Genomic DNA, 23,784 nt, shown 5'->3' with positions numbered 1-23,784 from the left:
TTATCAAGTGCCATGGTTTGAAATCAAGCAGGCACAAACCTTCAAGGCTGGGAGTACCCACAGGTGCTGCTAATTGCAAAGAAAGAGGAGTTTTTAACAACCCCTACAGCCTTTTTAATTACTACATACTGTTAGGAGCCCTGGGCTTTCTGCATCCTGATTTATCTCTTTTGCCCCCGTTTCACATCAGCAAAAAGGGGGCATTTTTTAGTTAACTGTGTCCTGAAAAATCAGCTGCTCACACGCCATAGCACAGAAAAGGCTGAGATCAAAACGGTGTGTTTTTAAAGAGTCGGGCACTTTTCTTCACCCACGACCTCCTTACATTTCAGATCTGTGTTATAAATGTAATTTTCACAAGTTTACATTTTTACTAAGCTTTTTTTCCCCCAGGAAAATGTGCTGCACTGAAAGCAGCAGGTGAGCCTCCGCTGGACGTGTATCTAAACACACACACACACACACAAAAGGTTAAAAGCCAGGGTGTGCAACTGACTTGAAGCCACATGAGTGCAATAACAAAAAAAACACGTATATAATAACGTATTAACAATGCAATATCAAGGATGTGTAACATTACCATACATTCAAACGAGACGAAACCACTTAACGTGCTGACTCGAAATGGTATGCAAACGAGGGAAGATTTACTGTTAGTGCTGAATCCTGAAGGTCTGTTTGCTGCCTGGTTAAATCTGTAGCCTTAACGTAAGAAACGCCTGCTCGTAGGTGGCTTGCTTTATGACTTTGTGAAGGGAGTGTTAGTTTTGTGTTACAGGGTTGTGCAACCTAAAATCTCCCATCCATTGCTCTCCGGTGGTTTCAGGCGGGCAGTGCCAGGAGTGATCACCTGCATTAAGCTGCTGCGTTTCGTTCCTGAAAGGAATAATCGTAAACTCAGTGTGTATTCCTAAGAAAATCCAGCGGGCTGTGACCCTCAGGAGTTCTCGGGTATAAGCTAATCTCCCTGTCAACAGAACAGAAAACATGACTGCGTAGTCTCCTGAATAATCACAACGACGGAGAACCGTGAGAAGTTTGACAGTTCAGCGTACAAATTGCTACAGGGGTCCAGCGAGCAATAAAGGTGAAAAACATTTTATCCCCATTAAATTGAGGCTTTTTAAAGACACGAGGAGGCTCAAATATGGGAAAAACAGGCCAGCAAGTGTGATAGAAATAGCAAATCAATGATCAGGGAGAATGTGTGTCCCTAATTTACTGCAGACCTATCTGCTTGCTCATACGAAAATCCAGACTTCGAGGAATTCTCCGTTCAGGTGGCATGCAAGGACACAGCGGCCACCCAAATTAGCCCCCCACCTGGGGTTTAAGCGCCGATAACTTTCTGGCAGGGTTGGGAGAGCTTCCCCTCGGTCTGAGACCCAGCTCAGGCAGGCTGCCAGCCCCCTACCTCCTCTGCTACCCGCTGGCAGTCGCTGCAGCGCCGAGACGAGGAGCGGCGCTGGCAGAGGAGAGCCGAAGCAGGAATGCCTCCACTTCCACCACCAGGACCGCCTGCACCGGCTGGAAACCCTCTGTGCAAATACAAGTTGCCTGCAGAATTAGGGAGCTCGCTTCAGGGGCAAAGCCTTTTTTTTTGTCTTTCCCTGAAAACAAACTTTTTAGGAAAAAAAAAAAGGGAAAAACAGAAACTATAATTCACTCATAAGCAATCTATCCATGATTCATACGGCATGGGAGAGAGGATTTGCACGTCAAACAAAGCTAGAAACGCAGAATAAACCCACCCTCTTCTGCATGCCCAGCACACACTATTACATCCACAACGCAGATTTCACTGCACACAACAGCAACTCTTTAAAGCAGCCTTCCCCAAATCACAAAAACCTTGGTTTCTGCCCTACAAGTGTTTCCCTAGCGCTTGTTCAGGATGCGTTTTGCTCTCTGCTCAGTGAAAATGAGAAAGAATGCCTTCATTTCTGTGCGCTAAAATATCACGACGCGTGGTGAGCTGCCAATAGCTGGGACCTACGCAGCAGCTTTCATGATTCCCATTTATTACAGTTGTGAACTCTGTCTAAAATATGCAAAGCAGGTTTTTTTCCAAGAGAAAATTTACGGTTTTACTCCATATTCATGCCTCTAATTAATTTTTTACAGTTACATTTTTTTACAACGTGAAAATTAGTGATAGCACATGAGATCAGATTTTACAGGCACACCTTTTTACGTGCAGCAAGCAAATACAAGAAGCATTTTCCAAACCAGCATGTCACTATCAAAGCATTACACAGAGAACTTTTTCCCCTTGGATCACTCTTTTAAAAGTTAATGGAGTCAGGGCTTTTAAACTTTGTACAGAGAGGGAATCAATGCATAGATACGTGCGGATATGAATCAATGTATGGATATAATATTTACTAAAAAAAAAAATTAAATTTGACCCCCTCCCCAACAAAAAAAAAACAACAACACAAAACAATGGGAAACCTAATGAAATGGAGGAAGAGCAGCACGTTATTCCCAAGTTAAACTGTTATCCATATTCAGGAAAAAATAGAACCCCAGAAAACTCCCATTTCAGAGTATAACTGGCATATGTAAGTAGCAGATTCTTGCGAAACAGCAGGGGCTGTAAAACAGACCAAAACAGATCAAAACTGCCCCGTTCTCTTCTGGAAGATTTCAGAAGAATCAGAAACAATTTCGGGAAGTTGAGAGAAAAAAAGAATCGCCACAAATACCCAAAGCAATTTGAAGAAGGGAAACAAAACGTGACTGTAAGAACCTTACAAAGGGACACCGAAGAGGAAAATCGTAACTTTTTGGTACCTTTAGGCTATTCTATTTGTTCCCTTACCAATATGCTGTTAATGACACAGCCTGCTTATTAGGGGACGTGCAGAAGAGCTGCTCTGCAAAAGCAGTGAGAAACAAGATCACAAACACTACCAGTGAAAGCCACCTCTGGTGGCCACGTCCAGCCTTCTGCACTCCTGCCCGTGGTATTAACTAAGCTGCAGAAAGTTTTTCATTTAGGATCTCATCAAGGTGATTAAGCAAAGTGTTCTGCTGACAAAATTATTAACTTTAGCTTCCCTTTTAGAAGATACGGTTTTTTAGTTATCAACCAAGTTATTTTTATGATTTTTTTTGCTTCTTCAGCATATTGAAATACTTTCAGCAAAAATGTATCTAAAGAATTTAAAGTCATTCTTCCCTGTTATTTCTGTTCAATATCAATATCTCACACCAGGCTTTACCTACAAGGAAACGTATGGGAATATTACCAAAAATTAGGATAAGGGGTATGTAAACCATGATAAGCACATTTAATAGGGAAAAATAATTGCATATAATTGTGCATCTTCCATGTGATAAAATACGCAGTTAGCACTGATGTAACACCGTCAAGATACACATCAAAACTTCTTGCAGTGTTACGGACACACAAACGCTCAAACCTCCGAGTTCTGCTAGATCTGGACCGCAGCAGGCAGCAGGTTTGGACCTAACACCACTTCTTGGAGCTCCAGAGAAAACTATTTGCCTGTAGGGACGGTGACGGGTTACAGCCACCTCCCTGTATCAGCTGCCACATCCCAAATATGAACTCAGGCAGCCTTAGGCTGTCCCCCGCAACTACTGAGCTCTCCTCTTAAGTTTTTGGGTCTTTATTCGCCACCTCGTTCAGTAAATGAGGGGAAACAGCTTACCCAAGGTGAATAAGTGCCGCGCATGTTTCAAGAGATTAGAGATGGAAATATAAACGGCAAGCATACTAAGCCTGTCCCTCTTTATCTGCACTTTACGCTTTTTCAAACATTGGGGGGTGGTTTCCATTTTCAGCTGCTTCTGCTTGCTTACTAATATCTCCACTTCCCTATAAAAATAAACTTTTACAGAAGACAATGATTTTTAGTGATGTAAAACCAACACATTGTATTTTTTTTTTTTCCATTCTGAACAGTCTCAGACTGCAACCATCACTATCAAGTTCCAGGATTATAAACGGTGTGTGTCCTGCAGGCTCTAGCCAAGACGTCTGCACGCAGCAGACAACATTGTTTTGAGACTGAAACGAAGAGCATCTGAATCACTTTGTCTTGCTGCTCGAGAAAATTCATGTCTCAAACTATTGTGCCGTCTCTATCAGGGGTTCACTAATTACTAAAGCTGCTTGTTATTACATGTATCTAATTAATATTATCAGTCGGTCCAGAACATACACACACTTCAAAAGAATGACCCTAACAACTACCACTTCAACCTATAAGAGAATTAGGACATATTAAGAAAAGAAAAAAACACTACAAAATTACACAGGGAGAGAAAAAAAAAAGATAACTTGATCAATTTTCAGAATCTTCTGAAAGAACTACAAAAAATAATAGATAACTGGAAACTGTAATACAAGCTTTAAAGTTTGCTATCTGACAGCATCACAAAATCTTACTTGAAAAGTCTTGGACAAAAAATTAAACATGCCGAAAGAATCCAGACAAGTGGCATTAACAAATGCAGGGAGTTATCTAGGAAGGAACCAGACACGTATAACTCAGGCACGCTCTGATTGCGGCATGCTGTAAAAATAGGGATGATCCTGTTAAATGAAACTTGTCCGAAGGTGTAACACAGAGTGTGGAGCAAACATTAGGGGGAAATGACAGCTACTAGAAACACAGACATGAACTATTATGCTTAGGAGGATGCAAGACGATCTCGGCATGCAGGAAACAATACTATTTTCAAGACACCTGTTAATTAGAAATAGGAGCATGGACTCCTTAGGAGGGGTAATTACTAGAAAGTAGCATACAAAGGCAGAGAGAAGAATCGCTGCAAACTTGACCACAGCATGTAGGTCAGTCTTTGTAATATCTGAAGACCCACAGCACTGCACGGGAGCAGTACAGACCCGTGTGCCAAAACCGACGTCCAGTTCTGGCAGGACATGCCAGCTTGGAAAGCTGCTCACAAATTAGGAGGGGCTTCGGAAAAATGAAAACTCTGGAACACTGGAAAGACCGAGCTTTGAGAAAAAATAATAATTACTAAATATCCTGGTCAAGCAAAGTAATGCATATATAAAAGTTAAGGTGGGGAAGAGAAGTATATGAGGTTTTTCAAAAACACAAGCTAATTGATAAAACCAGAACTCACAGCTCCCAGGCTCTTTAGTCCCTTTGAAAAACATCCCTAGGCACATATCTACCTGCTCTATTTTTGGTTAAAAGTGAAGTGCATTTAAATAAAAAGACCGACATACTGCCTGATAGCTCTACCGAATTTATTTTCTCTCTCCAAATGGTTTAACTATAGCAAGCTGATAGTGACACTATGGTGAAGGTTACAATGCCATTTCCATTTTAAATCATGCATCGGACACTAATAATTCTTAGGAAACAAAAAACTGTCAGAAATTCAGCTTCTTGCACATAGATTTTACACAGCAGCTCAAATTCTTTGCAAAAGTTGCTGTAAGACTGAGTTCACACTATCTTTGCTTTCACATTCCTTTTCTGTTAGTAAAATGCAGCTACAATATCAAAAATGTTTTAAATCAAAGTTTTTTGATACATTATTGCATAGATTAACTCAAGCCCTCGTTGAATGCGAGAAGTGTTTAAAAATAGCTGAACTTGCAGCTGTCTAAGAGCTGCACGTTCAATAGCCTTAAGTCATAACTTCTCTCCACTTGAGGCTTGGAACGATGCTACAAAATCTTTGCACGTGTGGTATCTGAAGGGAGAAGAGTGATATAGACCTTTCGGGCTTTTACACCTCGGGATTTTCTAGCTCATGTAAAGAAAGCTTACTGCCCTTTCATGTTGGAAATTCCTCCGAAAATAAGAGTGCAACCTACGCGTTTTCTGCCGTGATTTGTAAAATATCGCCGGTAAAGATACGCCGATGCAGTAAGTGTAGCCTGAACCGATATGATTATTGAATTTGCATTAGGCAGCAAATGAGATATGAATGCCACGGTGAAAAACCACAGCTGGGTTATTTGAAAACACTAGATCTCATCTAACTGAATTTTAAGAGGGAAGAGAAAAATGTCTCGTTTTCCAAGATGTTTAGAAGATTGAGGAAGAGAAAAAAAGAGTGGAAAGCGTATTTTCTGTGCAATTAGTTCATAACAGCCTCCAAACATTGACTGAGAGCGTGTTTCCCCGCTGTTTCACAGGGAGAAAGGACATCTCAGAATTCGTCTGCACAAGACAGCACCGTAAGCATCTCCCAAAATCTTGCTCATTTAGCAGAGCAAGGGTAACTCCTTAACGCAGCACTCTACCTGCACCGATGGGTTCTGCTTCTCAGCAGGGACTCCATCATCAGATGGATCCAGCACGGAATTCGGGCAAAAAGATGTAGGTGTAGCCTCAGAATAAAAAAGTCCCTCCAGCACAGGTTGCCCCAGGTGCACTTTGTACAAGGCTATTGAGCAAGTCCTGATCCAAAGAACTATCTGATGCTTGGGGTCCAAAGCAAGTCCCCAAACCTGCCCAGACAGACACACAACTTAGCCAAGCAAAGTTGGTCTTGGGTTCTTCTCAGCAGTATAAACTGACCTTACGAAAGTGTGCCGTTAACAGGGCTCTGCTGTTTCTAATACCTAATTTATTTAGTACCCTCACCTTTACCTCTCACTGCAACAAACCTTAGACCCACAGGACCTTAGGTCCTGGAGAACATCTCTTTTGCATCATGCTCCAAAACCTACCCTCAGAGTCATACACTGAACCACACACCACATCACATTTGCAGGATGGTTTGGCTCCCTCCAAACCATCATATTCCTTCCCGCAACATCCCCATGTCCTCAGCACCTCGAATCAGTGCAGGAAGAACTGAAAACAGGTCATGGTCCTGTGCTTTTCCCAGAGCTGCAACTGGGATGACAGTGATGCTGCCTGCAGCTTGGTGTGCCCTGAAGCTTGGGTTCAACGCAATCACAGAACGTGTTCATCAGCCTGGTGGATGTTTGACTTGTTTTCCCTTTTTTTTTTCCCCCCTCCTTTCTTTTCTTTTTGTCTCCAAAGGACAGAGATTGTCAGGAGCAAACTGCTGGACCTACCGCTCAGAATTGTGCCAGGTGTATCATACACTAAGCTCTTATTCTTTAACACACTACCGCATAGCGAGCACTAATACAGCCTCCAAGAAGACACACTATGACTGCCGTTATCTGATCTCCGCTGCTCAGATCAGCTTTAAACATTTCATTTTCTTCGCATGTGCTTGTTTCGCTCTTCTTGGCTTCCCTCCCGAAGCGTCCATTCTGAAAGCTAGCGTGCAGTGTACAGAAACCCTTCTCTCTGGATATATGCTCCTTCATTTTGTTTTCAAGCAAGAAAGGAGGCAGTGGTGGAAAGATCTAGTAAGCAATTACAAGTAAACTTAGAAATAAACAATTAATTTTAGTTAAAATGCAGCAAATATTATTACTAGTCTTTTAGTAATGCTAATTTTTTTTTTTTAATATAAGTTTTAACACAAAGCTTGAAATATTCTACTTACAAAATGGATTTTACAGCCTCAAAACACATAGCACTATAAAATACTATATAGACTTGGATTAGAGACAGCCTAGACCTTCGGTATTATTTCATTTGCCATAGGTAACCAGATCATGCTGTTGCTACTTTAAGGACACATTTTTGCTATGAATGCTATAAATGAGACAAGCACATAAAAAGCAAAATTGAAGCCGAGAGAAACAAGTGGAGTTTTGCAGAATAAAGGTTTCAGCCTTGATGTCGCATCGGCAGAGTGACAGTGTGTTACACAACTCAGCCCAGCCGGCTAACATTTAAGAAACGTAAATCCTTGATGAGTACGGTACTAACATGCTTTCAAACAGAAGTGAAAAAAAAAAAAAAACACCTTGAAAATCTCCACTTCTTTCTACTTTTCCATATATGAAGTCAGAAGGTGCGATGACAGAACGGTTAAGGTGCCTCGCTCTGAAACAAGAGGCGACGAGGCTGAGCGCTGCTCTGGATTTCTGCCAAACGTCATTCTCAGCGAACTCTGCTGCAATTAGGAATGGGGTTCTCTGGATGAGGAGGCAGGACTTTTCTTTGCATGCTGTTTCTTACAGAAATTGAACCGCCTTAAATACCGTTAATAATGGCACGTACCTATGGCCAGGATAGGTTCCTGGTCGAACAAAGCTTTGGCTCATTAAAATGAAGGGGTCACAGCTGTTGTCTTAATATTAGAGAAACAAATGAACCCCGGTTCAGAACAAAGAATGGAACTAAGGCAGCTTGGGCTGTTCAAAAAGTAACCCCGAGCTTTGTTAGACGCCAGGACACTAAATGCGGGCCAGGAAACAAAGTCACCTAATTCTGGAGAGTCGTGTTGAGCGCGTTATCTGATAGCTGGAGTGTTCTCTCCGTGTTAATGCGATCCTCGGTGGGCACGACTTCAGGAGGGGATCTCGCCCTGCAGCTCACGTGTTGCCTCATCCCACTGCCCTTTCATAAAAGATTATCTGGGAAAGCAAAACTTACACCAATTAAGGCAAAGAAACTGCAAAAGTGGACACTGAGAGGCTGCAGTGACTCCGAGTGGTTTGAATGGCTGTCACCTTGGAGTCATCTTTGTGATAACCAACAGAAAGCGAGTTTTTAAGCCACATCTAAGCTTTTCCTCTTAGAAAGGAAATCTGAAGTCCTTCCCTTAAGATACAACCAATATATTTAATCTCTTCTCTGCAACATTAGAGGTAACAGCAGCTTAACGCCGAGATGCACTGCAGTGAGAAACAGATCTAAAACAATTAGAGCGCAGCAGGAACCTCCTCCGCTGCCAAACAATCCGAAATTGAAACATTTTCATTTATTTTCACTTAAAAAGCAAGTCAGAGTCCTGCGACTCTATTGATAGGCACGAGGTGCACGTACTTCTGGGCACGCTGCCTTGAACTAAGGAAAAAGGAGCTGGTTCTTTCAGATGGAGTGGCAGCGAACAGAAGTCCTCCGGCTCCGACTCCCTTTGCTCTCGATGAAAGCTCGGAGCGACGAACTCCCAGGCGCACACGCCACCAACTCCACAAACTTTCGGCAGCATACATGTGCCTTTGAGTCTCGTACACGTGTCGCGCATAATGTGCTCCTTTTGATATTAAGAAGTCGCCAAGTTGTTCCCAAGCTGGGAAGGGTTTTCTGTTTAGATAAGGCCAGCAGCTACTGCACAGAGCCAGCACGTGCGTAGCGGCGTGGGCTGGAAGCGCGAGTGTTCGCCGTTCTCCTAGGGGCTGATAAGAATTATCCCATTTGACAAAAAAAAAAAACAAACAAAAACACGCTGCTATAAGTTATTTAACCCCAACACGCGTTCTCCTGGTGGTGTGTACACCGCTGCCAGCATCACCTCCCCACATCACACAGCCTCCCGTCCCAGGGGATTATAACCATTTGTCCCTCCGACTCGCCTGTTTGCATCTAATTGCTCCAAAAGCCCACACACCTTTTCTCTACGATCAAAAACACCGCCTGGAAGTTATTATCTGTATTACGCACAAAAGCGGTCCTACGAGGCACGCGAAAGGAAGAAAACTATTTAGGGAAAAGGCATCAACATTTTTTATTGGCCTCGACAGCAGCCACTGCAGATCACACACGGGTGGTTGTCTGCAAACACCGCTGTGACCCCGGGATGGGATCCCCTCCTTGTCCTGCCCTGAGCTCCAGAAAGAGCCCAACAGGCTCAAATTTATTTATCATCATCACACGTAAGCTCCAGAAAGAGCTTAACAGCCTCGCATTTATTTATCATCATCATCACACGTTCAGGTCTAACGCTACCCTAGAAAACGCACGTGCACAGCTGGATTTGCCATTAAAAAAGGGGGAAAAAATGCTTGCTGCGTGCCCGCAGTCTATAGGAGCTGGCCTCAGCTTCGAATTGCTCCGATTAGGGCTGAAATGCGGCGAGCTCAGGGAGGTTGCAGTGGCCGCTCGGCAGCGGAGAAGAGCGCCGAGCGGTTTTTGCCCTACGAATTTGAAACTGCTCGGGGCAGCTGGGTTGGCAGCAGGCTGTAACCCGACTGGAGCGGCGCCAGGAGGGTTAACGTGCCACTCCTGAAAAGCGAGCCGCCGAGGCTTTAATCACCGCGAGTGGCCGGGACTTAATTTTTCATCTCATTTGAAATATGCCGGCCTCAATGACAGAGCGAGCTGCTTATAAAAGGCCATCTGCTAATTGACGCCGTTTCCTGCTTCTGTGAGTTTCCTTGGGTGATTCCCGTACGGACCGCAGCAACCCTGCTTGGCTTAGCCTAGGAAAGCTGTAGGAAAATCATAGGAGAATCATAACCCGTTATGGCACAGCACAGGACATGTCCCGTGCACCAGGCACACAAACCAGGTGTGCAAAATCCAATTCCGCCCATAAAAATGCTGCAAAATTCAAGCTCAGGGGTCAGCTCACGTTAAATTTCTACCAACGTTCTTCACTTTGCATATTTCTGGAAGGATCTGGGCTTTGAGCAGGCAACACCGGGTTTTTAAGATGGCTTTACGTTGGCACTCTGGCCGTGTGCAATTACACCGGAGAGGTCTGGAAGAGGTACTGAGAGCTCACTCACCCAGCTCCCTGCCTCCAGACAGCAGGGATGGGAAGAAGTGCGTGCAAGGGGCGCCGCTTGGTGAGCTGACGTGAGAGGGGATGTCTGTGCGAAGGGAAATCCCCTTAAAGCCGGACCGGTTATAAAACCGAGGTTTTGAAGAAATTCAGTGTTTCAGCCTGAATCACCTTGAGTTTAAAAGAGAGATTCTGCATAAACCGTGCTCCGTGAAAATCAGCTCATCTAAGAGAAGGCAACATAAGCATTAAGATACTTATCACTTTGTAAATTACATAAATTTTACTTTCTGTAAGCGTCCTAAAAATTATTTAATTGTCTCAATAGCCACAATCAGCATGAGTTGCGATACGCCCTTCTCATGCTGCAGTTTGCAAGTGTAACCGAGCAGGTTAAGATCTACCTGGCAACACCACAGCAATAAAATTCCACCTTGATTTTTTAGCTCATCAAGATCAATGCGGTTTTACGTCATGGTTTTAAGGACTTTTTTTTTTTTCCATAACTGAAAAAAGTCAAGGTCCGATGCTGAGGTGTGATAAATGAATGGCTAAATCTCACCAAAACTTCAATGGATTTTCATTCGTAATTCTGAAGCTTCTTAAAAAAAAATCTCAAATTAAACTCACCTATCCTTGTCCAGAGAACTTAACTGCAGCTTTAATCTTTAAAAGACACAAATACATATGCATGTTGCAATCACATTGCAAACATTTCTTTACAAAGTATTTTACACGCACACACTGAAAAAAGGTAACTTAATCCCAACGTGCCTCGCAATTTATTCTTGCTGACCTGAACATGTAAAACTTGTGTTGCGCAAAATTTAAACTGTTGCACGTAGGAATGGGAAAAAAATCCATCGATTCTCTTTAAAACAGCAAAAGGAACCAGATATCCCTGACAGATTACAGATGAGCTATCACCTTCAGCAATATTGTGATTTAAAATATTCAGAACAGAAAGAAAGCCTCCCTAATGCATGTGTTAAAGTTTCCCATGCAAAACCAAATGTATCCTTGTTTCATATTTAATTTGCAATAGGATACCCAGCAGCTGAGCTATGAGAGCTTTTCTGGCTGGTGCCTTGCTGCCTGCTGAGATGGGCTCCACACATAGGTAACACACGATTGAAGACCAAATCCTCTGAGCTACATCTCAGTTCCCTTGAAAGTTAATCTGAGCACAGTGGACTCGAAAGGAAATGAAAAGTGAGTTGCTCTCCCTTCCTATGGCACCGGGACTTCCTGTGTTTTAGCGATTGGTCAAGAACTATTATTTCCTCCATGCTATTCCCAATTGTGACTGTCAGACATCATTAACGTTGTCCGCACATAAGCGCGAGCCATTTGTTTAAATACGCCAAGGAACAAAAGTTCCACATGCACAGAAACTTGGAGAAACGTGGAGAAACTTGGAGAATATTAAGATTCAAGTATGCTCTACCTGAACCAACATGCTGCTCGGAACATTTAGAAATGCAAAGTTCATTTGCTGAGATGAGTATCCACAAAAATCTATGCAAGATAAGGGGTATTAAAATTATTCACTCTCCAATTCAGAATGGATTATTTGGCCAATCTGTTAAGCCGTACCTCTCAGACACACAGAATCAGAACCATCCTCCTCCCCTCAGGGAAGAGAGCTCATAACGTTTGAAGAAAAGTATGCTTCATCCCAACCGTAAGAATACACATGAAACGCTCAGCCTTCCTTTAACACAACCCTTTGGAATGGGAAAGCTGCAGACATCAACAGCACGAACGCAGAGGGCAAACAAGTTCACCAAAGAAAATAAATTAAGCTGAATGCTGCAGAGGGTGAAGTGGCCAGAATAAAGGCCATTTAAGTTGTTATTGGACTGTTTTTAAACACGCTCACACACAGAGTTGAGCTTCAGTTTCTCTCTCCATATAAAACACCACCTCTGGCAACGTGGTGTCATCACTTATAAACATGATTGAAACGTTCATCTCCAACCAAGGCTGAGAAATTTGTGACTTACTGTGTTACCACCTGAAGACCCTTTGTCTTCCAGCCTTGGGCTAAATGCAAGCCAGATCCAGCCCCGCTCAAGTTTGACATTGCTTCTCAAAAACACAGGTATGCTACGGTAGCTGTTACTTAGCTGGTCCGAACAATATACGTTCATACACAACATGCAAGCAGAATCACACTTTACCTAGTCACACAATACACAACCGTTCAAAGGACCAAAATCCAAACTAAAAAAATCTATACTGACTTGTCAAGTCATCAGAACGTCGTTGAAGTATCTAACGAGTGCAATTACAAAATGAAAGATTCCAAAAAACCACCATGCTACAGATGAATTTTAATTATCCAAGCGTCTCGCTACATGAACCAGGGTCACGTCTCCAACTATTTTGAAGTCTCGCTGTTAGCCGTCCAACTTCAAACTCTTGCAGAATGAAGTGGAACTGCCTACACACCAAAATGAGTTATCCCTTCCTAACGACTTACCCACTCCCTAATATTCCCTTTAGCCGAGAGTTGGAGCAAACACGAACACGCACTCGAAGGTGAAGACTTGAAGGCACTGAAGAGCTGTACGGTAAAGTTAGAGCGCTTATCTGTGTGTGGCAAAAGACAAATAATTCAAATGAGCTTTCTTAATCGTAATTTTAAAAATTAGAAGGCAGGGTTCCTGGGTCTTAACCTGGACTCTGCCTCCTACTTGTCTGCAAAAGCTCGTAATGAGTCATTCACCTGATTAATGCGGGAGAGATACGGGGCCCGTAATCCAGGAGTGATCTTTGTCTAGACACCGGCTTGTTCTGATGCTAAGATCAAGGTTAGGCTCAGCTAGACTTGAAAACGTGCATCTAAACAATGTGTACTGTCTATTTCTGAATAGCTCCGAGCATGGGTATTTTCACAAGAGAAAAGAGATGTTTCAGACACTTCAGAAGTGTTTTAAACTAACTGAAACAAGTAACTCTGCAAGCAACTGGTCTGGAGAATAGAGTTATTCCAACAACCACTGGAAGGACGACTTCTGAACCCAACGCGTGGATCCTTCCCCACGTCCACGCAGAAGTTAATCAGCAGCACAAGGACACTGGCATTGCTTTGGGCCTCATTTTCTCAAAATCAGAGAGATGTGCAAGATCTCACCATATAAAAACCACCATCTTCTATGGCCTTCCCAAATGATTCTCTAATAAGAGTACAAAATTAAGGCTTGCTTGGGTTATGAGCAGCTTCTCTGAAAGCTGGGCACAAATACCTAGGCAAGGGGGTAATAAGCAAATTTACGGGCTTGATTCCAGTAGCTAAAATAATTTTTATTTGCTTTTTAAAGGGCACTTGTTGGTAATTACTGGCTAACATTTTCATTAAGATAACATATGCTCGGTGACAAAAGTCAAAGAGAAATAAATAACATCGATGAGAAGAGAAATAGGAAAGGTTCCTGCATGAAGAAAAAGCACCAAAAATATTAAAGTTACAAGGTCAGCCCTTCAAACCAGCCTGTTGCTCCCCTATCCTGCTCTAAACAGCCGCTACACTTTCCATTTCCCACCCCCTCCCCTAGAGCCACCGAAAATACTCAGTGCAGTAAGGGAAAGTCTGAAAAGCTCGAGAACAGTAATGCAGCTACCAGGCGATAACCTAATTTGAAACTTATGCTTTCAAAGGCACAAAGGTGTCCGATGATCCAGATGAAACAAAATCCTCAAGTATAGTGGCAGTAGGCAGCGCAGGAAGCCACGCAGGCTCCAAACACAGTCACACATTGTCAGAAAAGGGAAAAAAAACTGATCTGACGTGACAAGTCAAGACAAGTGACAAAAGTTTTGCTGCAAAAAGATTGCCGGGAAATGAAAATCGTGACAGCGTTTCTGTTCAAAATACATGAGACAACAGAACCCTTTTATCATAAAGTTCTGCTTTCTCCTTCAGTTTTCTTATAGCCCAAACTGCAATTTGCACATCACAATCCACTGAAAGAACCCATGACTTTTATTCCAATTCAATGTAAATCATTTACTGCGAAGGGCTGGCTTTTAAGAAGCAACATCTGCATTGTGCAGTTTTTTATTTTGAATCCCTAAGCATCACTAACAACTTGTAAGTTATCTAAACAGGTCTGAAAAAAACCAGAAAAATCTCTGTGAGACGACTTTAAAGGGATGATATCCCCTTGAAGAAAAGCAGTTAACATGACTTTTCATTTGCCATATGCAGCAAGTAAAACTCTGATAGCTAAAGAAACTAAACAAAATGAATTTTCCCAATGCTGAACCTTTATTGTTAACATTGCTAACTTCTTGTGACTCCTTTCAAAAAATTGGAGTCAGCATCTTTATAAATTATTTCTTCTGATTTTGCTACCCAGGTATAGCCAGGTTCCAGACTGGTTTATTTGTTTTCAACATATATGTATATATAAAAAAAAAAAAAGTAAAACCATGAAAAATCATCACAAGCTAAGATGAATATTTCCCCCCTCTGTAAAAAACAATGCAAACACTTTTAATCCAGTTCCTCCCTTCCCCGCTTCCAGCGGCCACTTTCCTTCCTGCAAAAAAGAGATTTTTTTTTTCCCCAAGACATGAATGATTAAGGAAAGTTAGGTACTAACCCCCCACAGAATATAAAATAGTGTCTGCCTCTGTCTACATCTTCTACAGATCCCAGCTACATGATTGGTTTTCTGCCATGGATAAAGTTTTACTATGGTGCTTATTACATTGATTTTTTTCCCCCAAATGCTGCAAATTAACTGAAGCTCTTCAGTGAAAGCCTATTTGGCTTGACACTGTAAGCTTTTTTTTCTTTAAATTTTCCTCATTAAATCCTTTCTTGCAGCATTTCAGTGGAAATTATGCTTTAGATTATGATACTAGTGCTTAAGAAAAGGTAAAGATACAGCTGTCTTCCCAATTACAGCTTTATCACCACGCGTTCTCTAAGAGTTATTTTTCTGTCTAATGGCAAGCTTTAAACCGGGCACATTTTCTGTATACTTTTTGTTCCTGCCTCATATTTTCCTTTTTTCTTTGAAACCTGCCTCTCCTATTGGCTCTTTCCCAACGCCTTTCTTCTGTCTGCATCTCAAGCTTGGCTGCCTTTCTCATTTTGTCTGTTTCTCCTGTTGCTTCTTCCTTGCTAGGCTGATGCACGGAGGAAGACTCACTCGCACAAAAGCAATCAGCGCCTAACACTTCGCACGCTGCACAGATGGCTAAAGGGAGCTTGCAAACGCTCAGCAACCAGGCACGGTTAGCAGCCAGGAGCAAAGCCTTCACAAGCTAGCAGGGGGGTTTAAGTCTTCAAACCGGTTGACTACACAGTACCTGTTTGCTGATGGGTGCTGCTTTCCTAGCCAAGTGTACTGGGAAAGCTCTGCTGAATAGATCATTGCTGATTTTAAACCATGAGCGCAGCTGTTAGAACGGAGAAGAGTTAGTCCGTGGGATTCAACTCGATCTTGGGATAGGCAGAAAGGCTTAAAAACAGTGACGGCGAGACCCGAGTTATCGAAATGGCAAAGTCGATATCCCAGTATTCTTTTTTAAGCCCACTACACGATAATTTAGAAAGAGGCACTGGGTTTGTTTAACCCTTGAGGAAACCAGAGACTGAAATTAGGCTGGTCTGAGCTCCTTGCTACATTCAGTTCTGGACCACGGCCAAAAAAAGCACTGCTAGACTGCGGGGCCAGTGACAGTTTTAAAATCTGATATATCCAGCCACCGGAGCTAGACACTAATGCTTTATGCCACTGTGATGCTTAATGCTCTACACAATCACAAATCCAGCATCGCTAGCTCCTAGATATCAGACGCAAAAATATTGTTTTGATCACCGACCTTGCTTCATCCCACTCATTGTCACCGATTCAAGTGTGATTTTTAGCAGCCAACACCGTATGAAAAGCTAGAGATGTTCTAAGAAGATCTGCAATTTGACAGCTGGGTTTCCAGGCTTCCGGGTGGCTGCAAGCATCAGGCTTTGGCGGATGACGGGTTCCAATATCGCATCAACAGCAAAGGGGGGGCAAAGCAGGACTGTAAGGAGATCAACAATTGTATGCTTTGATCTGCCAGGGAAATAAAATGCTCTGACAGAAAAGGCTATAAATAAATCCAAATTTGTACAGCATGCCAAGAACCGGTCCTGACTCAACGATCAGAAATACAATGCCAAGTGCCTGAACACACATTATCAAGAATAAGAGACCACAAAACTTAATACCCAGTGCAAATTACATTTGTTTCCAGATGATCTCTAAGGCAAAGAAGCCGAACTTCTACAAGGTGGGAGTGATTGTCTGACTCCCTAAAAATTGCCTGTCTCCCTATACAATAAATCTCACATATTGAAAAGCGACTCTCATAACTTTTCCCTCATATCCTTCTGATGTACTCCAACATGATTAAGTGCAAGAGAAGAATTAGGGTCTAATGCAAATATAATAGACTATGATTAGTATTTCTGTGCATGTAACAACGTTTTCTTCAGTCTCCCAATGAGAGATGCAGGGAAGGACTACCAGTCACTTCACAAAGCCAAAAAAATGAAAGTAGAGGACAAAATGCTTGTTGTTTTTTTTAAATAATGAATTATTATTATTATAAATGTGGTAATGCAGCAAGCACAGATAGAAATTAATTCCACAAAGCTAAAAATCAATGTTACCACAGCACATGTAGGATTCACACTTTCCTTTTCAACTATGGAGAACGATACATGTTGTTAAAGCACTGGGATCCAGGGCTCTAAACACTATCACAGAATAAATGTAACACTGATTATTATTAGCTGTGGTAAAGTATCTGGGCTTTCTCAGCTGGCCTACTTTTAACTCCGTACTGTTTTGCTTCAAATGCAATCAACAAATTCTATGAAGTTGATGTATTATTGCAAAACTTATGTTCTTTCACATTAAAGCACGAGAAATAAAGCATGACCATCATGTTTTGCAACTAATTTATTTTTTTCTCCTTCTATAATCTGTCTTACAAGTTTACCATGACATTTTAGTGACAACAGCGCTAAAATAACTCTGAAAAAACAAAAAGGAGACTAATTAAAAATCGGCAGACAGCGAACATCATGATACATTGGCATAAAATTATCCCTTCAGTGTACTTTGTAAGAAATACTGCTCAAAAACAACATTTGCCATGGCAATACTGGATCAGATTGTTTTCTAAAATATATCATTTCATATGCAGATCCTTGCAGTGCAAGCATTTGGATCGTGTACCAGTTCATCTAGTTAGTGCAAGTTACTGAAATGAGGCGCTTCTAGTTTGAAGCAAGAGAACGTTTTCTGCTTTCTTGGAACAAAACTTCTGCCACTGAACTAAACTTCCAAGAGATACAAATTAGAGATGGTGAAAACTTATTTGCCGTCATCACCTTCCCCCACAACTTCAGAAATCAGTCAGAGAGCTGTTTCAGCATTTCTTACTATTGAGCAGACACAAACGAAACGGCTTTGCTCAGGCTGGACAGGACTTTTTGCTCTTATCAAGTCTTTGGCAATGATAACTAAGACATCACACAAACTGCTGGGTAGACTGCATGCGCTGAACACAAAACCGCCACTTCTAGAGTAGGTGGAAATAAGAAGTTAGTTACACACGCAGAACAGGAGGACTTTTGAGAAGGGGATTAGCAGCACCTACTGGTCATGGTGCATACTGAACACTGGTTTTTATTTAAACCAGTTTGTTTATTTAAGCAAACAATTAAAAAACTCTTCATATTACTAAAGCATCTAGCTAGAATTACCTATGAAGTCACTTTGTCACTGAGATAATACTTTTAATTGGATCAACTGATAAAACTAAATGATATTACCTCTCCCAATAAACCTCTTTTTTGGTCCTACCTTTAGGCCATCGTGGCTATTATTACTAAAATATATCAGCACCAGCGATACCTGAATCACATCAGTAAATAAATATTCATAACATGAGCTGAGCTCTAGGCTTCCGTATCAAATGGGACATTTTCCTGATAGTTCCTTTAACTGACTGAAAGATTTACGTTACACATCATAATGTGATCGAAGCCTTCATTACGGGCTTGTTATCTTTATTGCATACTCAAAGCAACGCAAATATTATGAACTGCATAACCTTAGCAATAACAGGGTTTTGTTACTTCTATAAAGATCTGTAAACTGTTCAACCAGTTTCTGCAGATCTTCAGTGTTCGTGCAATGCATTCCCCTAACCTGTAAAAGTATGTTTTTCTTCCAAATTTTACTCAGAGTAAAATACAACAAAGCGTATAAAACAATTTCTTGATACACCTCACCCCTTCCAAAAAAAACACATCAAGCACAAAATTACAAATAGCACCTTCAGAAAACACTTAATTCAGAATTAAAGTGTTCTCAGCTGTAAGTATTTTACATCAACTGTAACAAACCTGCATTCAGCAGTCATATTTAATGCTTGCTTTAAATTTCTATTTTAAAAAAATTGTATTCTTTTCCCTGAAGTTGTGTCTATAGGTCCTCTGATACACTAGCCTTAGGCATTAGAAGTTTTCCTGGTTCTCATCCAACTTTGGAAATGATATCTTCTTGCTTCAGGTGTTAAAAGGATTCATACATTATTTATAAGGAGTGCTAAAATCTAACTCCTGGATCTAACTTGCAAGAGAGAGAGTATAAAAAGTTACATACAAAAAAAAAAAAAGCACAACTGTCCCCATTTCAATTTTTACTCTTGCTTTTTATGTCACGTATAGCCAGACTGAATCTGTAATGCTCCCTCTCATCTCTTTCTCCCTGCGTCCAGATATTTGTCTACAACTGCTTTGAGCCTTTTTGGATTTGATCTTCCTCGCGTACTTTTAGAAGTATGATTTTCCAAATGAAAAACCCAAAATGCAAAACTGCTGGGTAACTTGTTACACTTCAAAGAAGCTGGATTGCTGTGACAGAACGGTGTTTGTTTACCTCCTGAAAAATCAGACTAAACGCGTATCAAGAAGGTAGCCAGAACGGTACAGCTAAAATCCTCAGTCACTTTTCAAAGTCGTCTTCTTCTATACTTTTCCCTTATTAATGCTGTCTACGTATATGATATTTACACCGTGCCTGTCTCTTCCTGGTTTAAGAGAGCTCGTTGTTAGGTTTTAAAAGCAATCCTTTTAATCAACTCCACAAAGGGGAGATTTTAGTATCTCTTTACCAATTCAAGAAAGTATTTCTGCTTTGAACAGCATTTTTACTTCCTGTGTTGTATGAAGGCAAGAGCCATTAAAATGCTATTGATCTATAAAATAATTGCATAGAATACATAGTTAGAGAAAACAGAAAAGTCAGGCACAGAGCTTCAGAAACACTCATCAGCATAATTAAGTCCTCCAATTGTTACTGGAAATGGAGTATTTTTTCCGAACAACTGCACGCACTGAAACCATCCTATCTGACATTCGTTTACACTTCTGATAGCTGTTTCCCAACAATAATTTCACTTCGACTAACTGAAGCACCTAGTAATGCTATCTGAACATGACGTATGCAAGATTGAAGATACTGCTCAGTAATCATGGAAAAACTGCCCCACGCAACATTTGTAGTGGCATGGCACACATTTCATCTTACCAACAAGGCGATGTCATTTACGTTCATCTTTACACTGGGCAGAAATTTGCACATATTTCAGCGTGCAAAATTTGAGACCTAAGTTCTTCAAAAAGAACAACAGGCGTAATAGAGCACGATATCCATTCTGTCCCCACAGAAATTTTAAATGAAACAAATATTTTGAGAATTGTGTCAGTTTGTTATATACTCTTTCAGGAAAGAACGTTCTTCTGCCCGGCATTTTTGTACCCAAGCCACAAACTTATATACATTTCCTCAGAAAGTACACGTGCAGGATGTTCACTATTCAAAGAGAAAGTTGGACTAGGTCAAAGTTCTTAAACATTTATCTTATTAGTGAGCAATCAAGTTTCACACAGTTAAAAAAAACAGGAAAAAAGATTTTGCCTTTTCCACTGCCGCTGATAAAATTCTTAGGTTAACTGCAGCTTGTCGCATTTCTATAGTTGGTTTCACTGTTACAGTGATCCTTAGCCCCTGTGCAGGACTTTTAATACAAAAAAGGAAAAGAGAACACTTGAAAAAGTGATGATAAAATGCCAGTCAACATCGGCAAAGAGAACTAGAAGCAAGCAGTGTGCCTCTAAACGACTCTTACTTCTTATTTTAAATCTGACTTCATTTTAACTGGAAGGTTGGACTTCTGTTGTTGTTGTTAAATCTGCTCAACAGAAGAAAAAACAGCTGTCAGGAGCTGGGAATCCTGTGCAGGTCTTGCCAACCTTCCCTTTTCTGCCTTTACCAAATTATGCAAGCTCTCGCACTATGTGTAAGAGACGAGGCTAACGTATATGAGTAACTGTAAAGCATTAATTTCTATGGTCATCAGAGAACTTAAATGCGTTATAGGAATGTGTATTAGCATGGCGTACTTTGACACCAGTGGCACGTAAAATAATAGTGGAAAACAAGCTTTTGCCACAGCACTATTACCTCTTTTTAACCATGTTTTAACGTCATCTCTGCCTATGTAATTCCTAGTGACTACTGCAGGCAGCACAGCTTGAACAGCTCAACGATGCAAACAAATATGCAAACACATGGGAACTAAAAAGCAAACGATTAATTCCGCACCTTCTTGAGAGGAGACGATAGGTGGCATATAGTCAGGGATGTATTCTTTTCTTTCTTCCGCATCTTTACTCCCAGGCTGGGGAAACTGTAGGACATTGTTCTTGCTGACGGGAAACGAAGGGATTTGGTGCGCAAAAGTCACTGGTTCGATATTGTGTATGTAATCTTCTAGCTCATGCAGGTTAACCCCCATAAGCTTGAAGGCATCCCCAACATCATCCAAAATTGGATCTGTGCGGCCATCTGTAACGAAAAAAATACAAGAGAATGACGTTGTTGCAAAAATCCAGTTAAAAAAATTAACAGGAAGATCTGTGCTCAGAGATTACAACTTGCCTCTGCTCACCACCAGTAACAGAGGTTACCAACCCTCAGTTTTGCCAGGTTTACTGTTCATTGGGCTATAGAAGAGTTTCGGGTGAAGAATGCACTCCCGTTTAAAAGTGTTTTGTTTCAACCCATACCGTTTTAAAGAACTGTACGCCAACAAACACTGCAAGTAAACCGAGGAAGCAGCAAGAGACAGCTTTACCTGGCAACAGTCAATTAACACCGCGCAACACCACTCAAAATAGTTTTCTATTTCATAACATACATTGAAACGAACAAAATAAGCTCTCAATATTCAGAAAGTGCCCCTTTACCAGCACGTAACAGAACAAAGATTATTTTTTTCAATCTGGAAAATTAACAATTCCATTTTGTTGCACTAATGTAGTTCATAGGTAGCAAAGTAGAAGGTATCTCCTTTATCTCTCGATAACAAAAATACTTTACATAGCATCTTTCCATCAGATGAAATCTACCGGCTTCATAAACTATGAGTCACGTTACCTACCAGTTAGATATACCTCCCAGATGAAACACAGCAACACCACGTAGTGGTCTGATGAGAAGAGAACATCCTATTCTAACTTTCAGGGACTGATTTCCTGCGGTGCAATTTAAATTAGACTCCAGAGCAAAAATCTTTTCCTTATGAAAAACACGATGAATTCTTACACTATTCTTTTACACGATCTCCAAAACAGTGCAATACAAGAAGCAGTTTGTTCCACACATGTAATTAAGGTCAAAGATTTAAATTATACAGCCCAGAAGCCCTCCAAGTGCCTCAGTTTCTCTGAGCAGACAGAGGGCAATTCCTCCAAAGGCCTCCAGAGGGAGAACTGGGCACCTGGCCTCGGTACCTAAGGCACCACTTTGAGCCTCATCCTAACTTCTTATAATAATAAAAATGCCTTAGACCTCAAACATGATTTTTTTTTTTTAATTCTATAAAATTATTCTGAATTACTGAAGTTATACACAGTTGGCTTACAAAGATATTGTATTCCTACAGGATAATAAGCTGGGATTTAGTTTTTCAAGTCACTATGGAAAAGCAGCCCGCGCTTACTGCGGGAACACAATGACCATTGTGAATGCAGGATCAGAAGCCCCAGCCTTGGAGAACTGGGTCGGGGGGATGCTCTTTTGTTCTTCCTCGAACCTAATCTCCTGTTGATTTATCTGGAAGCCAAAGCAGGGCCGGTTCTCACTTCACTGGATGAATTCAAGCCCCCAGCCAACTTATGCCTGCAGGTACCTTCAGCAAATAAGAATTTTGTTCTAGAATTTCTCTTCTTAGTCTCGCTGTGAAGATAAGGGTAATACTCAGATTATGGCTTTGATTCTCGGCTCTACAACACAGGCCTCTTGTGTGACTCTGGGCAAGTCGCTGGTGTTTCAATTCTCTCCACGGCTAAAATGGAGATCAGACTAAGTTATCACCTCTTTTGTCTGTATTCAGAATGGGAACTCCGCACAACAAGAATCATCTTGTATTTTGTGTTTGTATGATATCTAGTACGAGTGCAATACTAATTTCCCCCGCAGACTCTAGGGACAGAAATCTGGAATCTCACACAAATGTAATTAAGGCTATTGACACTTTCGGGCAGTTTTGAGATCCCTGTAGCCATTGGGCATTTGACAGAAGAGTGTTTTACCTATTAAAAAAAATAAAGTCAGTTGACATGGATAAGAAAATTTGTGTTGTCATTTTTAGTGATCTTCAGACAACACAGATACCTTTGAACTTCCCGAACCACTTGCTAAAGCGTCGAGACTTAACGGGTGCAAGTTGGACAGCCAGTTAAAACAAAATCCCTAGGGAAAACTTTCCAACAAGCTCGGAATTAGAGCGTGTTTATTCCCTGGATGCTCTTGAAGTGCCTGGCTGGGTGATTAGCAGGACAGGGATGGTCCATAGCGAGCCTCAGCGCTCACACCCAGGTAGGCATCGCCTAGACCCGGAGAGCACACCAACAGACGTGGGTGCACCCCGTGCTTGTGTCCACCCTGTCTTGGGAGAAAAACCAAGCCCACAGGCAAGGAAAATGCTGCAATAAGTTCCCCAGCCAGATGTCTGGGGCACACTTGGTGCAAAATGCACCAAGGACTGCAAGACACAACACCTGCCCCATGGCAGGGCTCCGCGACAGCATTTCGGGAGCTCTGTTCGGTGAGGGCCTCTTGCCACTAGCACTGCCACGTGCTCGGG

General features: G+C 41.6%; 1 protein-coding gene across 1 annotated transcript in view; it reads right to left on the bottom strand.

The window, feature by feature from the left end:
* TAF3 (TATA-box binding protein associated factor 3) overlaps positions 1 to 23,784 on the bottom strand; it is a 115,591-nt gene that overhangs the window by 83,648 nt on the left and 8,159 nt on the right. Inside the window, exon 2 of the mRNA XM_035549440.2 lies at positions 21,240 to 21,482. Within this exon, the coding sequence (XP_035405333.1) occupies positions 21,240 to 21,482 (243 nt within the window). The remainder of the gene's footprint in view (positions 1 to 21,239; positions 21,483 to 23,784) is intronic.

This window comes from Cygnus atratus, chromosome 1 (genome assembly GCF_013377495.2).
Source record: "Cygnus atratus isolate AKBS03 ecotype Queensland, Australia chromosome 1, CAtr_DNAZoo_HiC_assembly, whole genome shotgun sequence".
NCBI classification, from domain to species: domain Eukaryota; kingdom Metazoa; phylum Chordata; class Aves; order Anseriformes; family Anatidae; genus Cygnus; species Cygnus atratus.
This window is presented reverse-complemented; position numbering and strand designations above follow the sequence as displayed.